At 44.5% G+C, this 7,001-nt stretch overlaps 1 protein-coding gene and 1 long non-coding RNA gene across 3 annotated transcripts in view; one reads left to right on the top strand and one right to left on the bottom strand.

Annotated features, from left to right (window-relative positions):
* Nucleotides 1–356: 356 nt before the first annotated feature.
* LOC307270277 lies at nt 357–1,415 on the top strand. Its single transcript, XR_013845541.1, has 2 exons — nt 357–487; nt 1,244–1,415. It is a non-coding gene; the product is annotated as an uncharacterized lncRNA (long non-coding RNA).
* Nucleotides 1,416–5,692: 4,277 nt separating this feature from the next.
* soul4 (heme-binding protein soul4) overlaps nt 5,693–7,001 on the bottom strand; it is an 8,539-nt gene continuing 7,230 nt past the window's right edge. For both annotated transcript variants that reach the window (XM_080054168.1, XM_080054169.1), the window contains exon 6: nt 5,693–6,630. In XM_080054168.1, coding sequence (XP_079910294.1) covers nt 6,462–6,630 — 169 coding nt within the window. In that variant the 3' untranslated portion in view covers nt 5,693–6,461. The remainder of the gene's footprint in view (nt 6,631–7,001) is intronic.

Genomic DNA, 7,001 nt, shown 5'->3' with positions numbered 1-7,001 from the left:
CATATAAAGATGCTACGAGGAACTTTTTCAATATTTCTGAAACAGTCTCATTTTTCCTCTGATGATCATAAATTACATGTAACAGCAAACGAGACCATCAGTGCAAAGAATGCTATTTTTATATAGTTTTTCTTAATGTCTTTGTCATGGGTATACGCTCACCCAGGAACAACAGCTGGCGTGGTAAAAACACTACCGCTCTTGTCCAAAGGGGGGCGCTAGAATGACGTGACATTTTGTAAAATGTCATAAAAATAAGTTTTGAAAATGAATTGATAAGTGTAGGAACTCTGCATACACACCTGTAGTGTTAACATGTTGATGAGCCGTGGTGACATGTGACCTCCTTCCTGCTCCAGGATTGGTCGATCCGGTCGCTATGGCAGGAAGGGCGTGGCCATCAACTTTGTGAAGAACGACGACATCAGAATCCTGAGGGACATCGAGCAATACTACTCCACCCAGATAGACGAGATGCCCATGAACGGTACTCTCTCTCTCTCTCTCTCTCTCTCTCTCTGTCTCTCTTCTCCTCTCCCTCTCTCCCTCTCTCTATCTCTCTCTCTCTCTCACACTGTACTACTCCACCCAGATAGACGAGATGCCCATGAACGGTACAGACAGACAGACAGACAGACAGACAGACAGACAGACAGACAGACAGACAGACAGACAGACAGACAGACAGACAGACAGACAGACACACACACAGACAGACAGACAGACACACAGACACACAGACAGACACACACACACACACAGACAGACAGACACACAGACAGACACACAGACAGACAGACAGACAGACAGACAGACACACAGACAGACGAGATGCCCATGAACGGTACAGACAGACAGACAGACACACAGACACACAGACAGACAGACAGACAGACAGACACTACTCCACCCAGATAGACGAGATGCCCATGAACGGTACACACACTCTTACCCTCTAACCCCATACACCCTAACCCCATGAACGGTACTCACTGATACGCATACACACACACACACCCTAACCCCACAGAGACACCCTAACCCCATGAACGATACGTTATGTCACAGCTCTGTTGGCCAATCACAAGGCCGTAAAATAATTTGATACTTTATTCAATATTTCATAACACAGATCTCATGAGACATTTCTCACTGGAATACAGTTTGAAACCAGAAGAATACTCAGTAGTTGAACACAAGAGCACAGACTGAATAACGTCCTTCTCCTGTTCCCTCTCTGCAGTGGCCGATCTGATCTAATGATGACGTCACACATAAGCCCCTCCCCCTCCGATCGATGGACGCCGCCCCCTTTTTACTTCCTGTTTCCTGTGATCTTTTTTTTAACTTCCTGGTTTTAGTTCCTGGTTTAAACGACGCGACTTGATTTTGTAAATAAAGTTGTTTTGGTTTCAGATTGGTTTGTTGGTCGTTGATATTTTTGGGGACTTTTGTGTGTATGTGTGTCTGTCTGTTTGTCTGTCTGTCTGTGTATGTGTCTGTCTGTCTGTGTGTGTGTGTGTGTGTCTGTCTGTCTGTCTGTCTGTGTGTGTGTGTGTGTGTGTCTGTGTCTGTGTGAATGTCTGTGTGTGTGTGTGTGTGTGTATGTGTCTGTCTGTCTGTGTCTGTGTCTGTGTGTGTGTGTGTGTGTGTGTGTGTGTGTGTGTGTGTGTGTGTAGGGGAGGGATTATGATCAGAGGTTGGGTTCAGTACGGTTCTCACTTAAAGCTGGGGTGGAGGATTTGGGGAGAAAATGGCAGTTGGGATAGAGATTTGAATCCAAATACCTCAACCGCTCCACTTGTTCTCTTTGGTCCCTCCCCTATGGTCCCTCCCTGACACGCTCTACACCAACAAAGTCGTGCCAAAGTGAATGGACAGTCCCAACAGCCAATAAGAACAGAGAATCGGAGCCTCGCTCTGATTGGTCAAATGCCTCGTTTCCACCGAGTATAGCGGGTCGGAGCGGTTCGGTCCGGGTAGTTTGGCTTTTCATTTGCCAAAAGTTGGGTAGGGTACGGTTTAAGCGCACCTAACCGCTCTGAGCCGCTCCTAATCTCAGTACTCCTCCGTAGGGGTACTGGCAGCCTGAAAGGGTGCCGAAACGGCGGAGCCGTCATTTGATTGGTCGAAAGAATCATTTCCGCCATGTGTAGTCATCTCGGCAAGAGTGAAGATAGTCTTGTGTTTTGGCGAAAATGTGAGCACAGCTCTGTTTATTGTGTGGTGTTTTTCCTCGTCAATAAATTAATCAGTTGGTTACACTGTGTCCCATAGTCACGTAGCTGCCGCAGCCAGCACTGTTTGTTCGCTCACTGTCTCTATGAGTTGCGCCGAGCGGTCTCTGTGTGTTTACGCCATAGATAGTAGTAAATACACGCTCACAACAACACGGGGGGAATAAATAAAAAAGCGGCTGGTTTTAATCATTTCCGCCGTTTGTAGTCACCTCGGCTAGAGTGAAGAGAGTTTTGGCGACAATGTGAGCGCGGCACTGTTTATTGTGTGGTGTTTTTCCTCGTCATTAAATGAATCAGTTGGCTACACTGTGTCCCACTGCTACGATGTCACGTAGCTGCCGCAGCCAGCGCTGTTCGCTCACTGTCTCTATCAGTTGCACCGAGCCGTCTCTGTGCTCACAACAACACGGGGGGAATAAATAAAGAAGCGGCTGGTTTGACCAAGCAAAAACAAGAGACCGCTGTCTTGACCACAGTCGTTCCACAGCCCGATAGTTTGACCCACATTCTGGCGGCGGCTATCGCAGTCCAGCCTAAACCCCGCCCTACCAGTCAGGGTAGTGTCGGCGGTGGAAACAACACAGAGATTCTTAAAAGTGAGCTGTCCCGCTCTGAGCCGCTCCGATCCGACCCGCTCTACTCGGTGGAAATGAGGCAAAAGTGTACCGCTCTTGTTAACTTTGACCAATCAGAAATCACATACCCCAGCTTTAAGAGGAAAAATTTAAAAACATGTGCAGCATTAACTACACTTCCAGCCTGTAGGCCTGTTTCAGTTTAGAAAGGTAAATACTGCTGCAAACACCCAAGAAGAAGGTCTCCATATATAAAATACTTCTCAAAGAAAAGTGAAAGTTCTGCACTGCAATCTAATCTAGCCTGTGTACATTTGGAATACTTACTTCAACTTGATGTTATTTACGCCATAATTACATATTGCGGTCATCATTATCATTATTATTATTATTATTATTTTATTTATACAGGTATATCCCATTGAGACCGAAGACTCTAATGTTTGCCTTTGCGGTTCAGTATGAACATGTTTTGTTTCACTCCTTATTATGATGTATTCATATATTCATACCCGGTGGAGTCGAGCCTTTTGGTCCTAACTCCAGCTGACAGGCTTTATGGAGCTGACACACATTTAGCTTTTCCAGCGAGACTTCCCCTGCGTTCCAATACCCGTACTCCCATACTATTCAGTCTCTAGTAGTATGGTAGTATGGGTATTAAGGCCAGGACACACCGGCCCGATAATCGCCGTCGGAGAGTCTGGAGGGGGCGGGGACACGAATCTGTTTGGTGTGTTCGGTGACGTCGGTCGTCGTAGATGTCGTCGGGCTTCTTTTGAGCCGGACAGTCTTTCAGTTGGAGCAATTTGATTGGTGGAGGGCTAGCGAATCAGTGAAGCCCGGAAGTGAGGCGGGTAGCACAAACAGCTGACAACAGCTAGCCATCGTACGGAAAGTCAGCCGTCGGCTTGGTGTGTTCTTGGCACTTTTTTGGCCGCGACGGGCAGACTGGAGCTGACTGAAACGGCAGACTCTATTTTCGGGTAGTCGGACCGGTGTGTCCTGGCCTTTACGGCGCACGGCAAGTTTACATTTCATCTGTCTCTCCACACTGTCTTAATACAATGACAACAATAATCTTTTAAATAAAAAGTGAAACATTTTCTAAGGTTTATTCTCATGACTGAATAAACAAACTTTCCTCACAGGAAAATGTGATCCCTGGAACACTGTTTGAAGTTAGAAAGCTTCCTGAAAAGTTACTGTTTCACTGTTGTTGTTTACAGCAGCAGGGCCCACAGTTTGGTTTACAAACATATTCTAGTCTTACTGTTTGGTTCCAGGTTCCTCAAAATAATTTGATTTATGATGATAGAAATATTCAATACTAAGAATTACATGTAGAGAAAATATGTTTAGTGAACTAGCTGCAGACTCACAGACAGAGTGAATGTAAACAAACCCCCCTCCTCTGAAACTACACACTGACCCTTTAAAATATATCTGTATATTCATGAGATCGCAGTATTTTATTGTCAGAAATAAATCTCGTCCCAGAAACTTTTCTCTGAATCAAATTTTATTCATATATTCTTTACACAAACGCTGGAACAGAAGGAAGAAAAAACTTTGAAAAAATAAAATAAATTTACAGAGAAAATCTGAATTCATAAAACGGCAAAATTAATTCACAAAGTTTATTTTTAAATTATTTCAAACCAAATATTCAGACAATAAAATCACTGAAAAACAAAACATATTTATTTAAAAACCATCAAAATGTGTTTTAAACGTTTAGCTGCTGAATTATAGTTTAATGGTCAAACGAAATGGTTCCGTGTTTAAAGGTGGAGTCAGTTTTAGGTAGTGGACCATGAGGAGATATTCACTGATATTCATTTTTATTTTATTTTTGGCATTTTCAAGCTTTATTAGATAGTGATGCAGAGTTGAAATGGGGAGAGAGAGAGAGAGAGATAGCTTTATTAGACAGTCCAAATGGGGAGAGAGAGAGGGGGGATGACCTGCAGTAAAGGTCCACGGTCGGAATTGAACCCGTGACCTCTGCAACGAAGGCCTGAGCCAATATGGTACACGCTCTATCCACCACGCCACTGGAGCGCCCATATTCACTGATTTTGACAACAAGCGTTCTCCAGAATCACTGACTACACCTTTAACACTCGTTCACAGGATTCCCGCCTTCACTAAACTCATGGAAACGTTCAGGGATGTTTACAGACGGTTTCAGACCTGGACGAGGTTTGGAATGGACTGAATGTTTTGGAAACGTTTAGAATTTCAAAGTTCTTTTCGCTGGAGTTAAAAACATGTCTTAATGTGTAAATACTTCCTTGATTTACTATTGTTGCCTGGCACATTTTAAAGCTGCTCTGAGGAACTTTCAGTGTGTGTTCATGCTAGCGCCCCCCTTTGGACAAAAGCGGTAGTGTTTTTACCACGCCAGCTGTTGTTCCTGGGTGAGCGTATACCCATGACAAAGGCATTAAGAAAAACTACATAAAAATAGCATTCTTTGCACTGATGGTCTGGTTTGCTGTGACATGTAATTCATGATCATCAGAGGAAAGATGAGACTGTTTCAGAAATATCTAAAAGTTCCTCGTAGAGACTTTAAAGGAAAACTTATTTACTTAGTTATTTTACAAAAAGCTGGTTTTGAACATAATTCTTTACCGAACCTGAACCTGAACCTGGACCTGGACCTGGACCTGAACCTGGACCTGGACCTGAACCTGAACCTGAACCTGGACCTGGCCCTGGACCTGGACCTGGACCTGGACCTGGACCTGGCTGCTGTGTGGGGGAACGATCGGATGTCCATATATGGAAAGACCGACTTTCCCAATATGCAAAGTCAGTAACTGTTGAAGATCGGAGATTTGTGCAATTTGGACTAATGATGAAAAGCATTACTTTCTGAAGGTGTTTGTGTCTAGCGGTTTATAGTACGATAATACAGGAAGTGAGTTGAAGCAAAGGATTGTGGGACATGTGGTTTATAAGGCTGTGGTTCTCCTCGGCTCACAATAGACTCATTTATATAGCTATGGACGGATCAGCTTTAAGCCCAAAACGTACATGAACAACAGTGAGCATGAAAGAGGGAGGAGTCATGTGGACAACACTATGACATCACCACGGAGGCGTCTGGTTGGACGAGAGAGAAGCTTAATAAAGTGACAGAACCAATCAGAGGAGAGTGAGTCATAGAGGGGCGGGACTAGGCATGGGCCGATATCAAGATACACAGCGGTTTCAAATCCACTATTATTTTCATAATTTTTATACCGTTCTAAGGTAATAGCCCCCCGCACACACACACGCTCTCACACACACGCACACACACACACTCGCTCTCTCTCACACACACACACACACACGCTCTCTCTCACACACACACAGACACACACACACACACACAGCATGTTAACATACACGTTTATATACGTTCAGAATATTCTATATGTTTAAAAATTAAAATATTTTTTATCAGCCAGAGAAAATAGACATTTCAGAATGAGACATTTTAATCTCAATAGGAGCGATGCAGTGAACCCGTGGTACTTATCTTATGGTTATCGTACCCATGCCTAGTCATACACACAAACCCTGCTCTGATTGGTGGGGTTTAAAACACAGGAAATGCGTTGAAGCAAAGGATTGTGGGACACGTGGTTTTTCACTGCCTGATGAACCAGATCTCGTTGCGTCGTCGAGGGACGGCCGGGTTCTCGTACGCGGCGACCATGTAGTCGCTACGGGCAACGGAGACGGCGACGCCCAGAATCTCCCACAGCTGATCGATCTGAGCAGATACTGTCTCCTCATTGGTCGTCCCATAGAACGTCCTGACAGCCAATCACAGAGCAGAACAGAGTCAGGACATTTATATATATTTTACTTTTATTTTAATGGTTTTACAAATGTTTTACATACGGACAAAAAAAAACAGAATAAGTAAACACATACAATACATACACAACACCCCCCCCCTCCCTCTTCCCTCTCCCCTCCCCTTTCCCCTCTCACCTCCCTCTCCCCTCCCTCACATAAACAGACAAGAAATACAAAAATAAAAAGTGTGTGTGTGTGTGTGAGCGTGTGTGTGTGTGTGTGAGCGTGTGTGTGTGTGTGTGTGTGTGTGTGAGTGAGTGTGTGTGTGAGCGTGTGTGTGTGAGCGTGTGTGAGCGCGTGTGTGTGTGTGTGTGAGCATGTGTGT

This window comes from Ammodytes marinus, assembly GCF_949987685.1.
Source record: "Ammodytes marinus genome assembly, contig: scaffold_35, whole genome shotgun sequence".
Lineage (NCBI taxonomy): Eukaryota > Metazoa > Chordata > Actinopteri > Uranoscopiformes > Ammodytidae > Ammodytes > Ammodytes marinus.
This window is presented reverse-complemented; position numbering and strand designations above follow the sequence as displayed.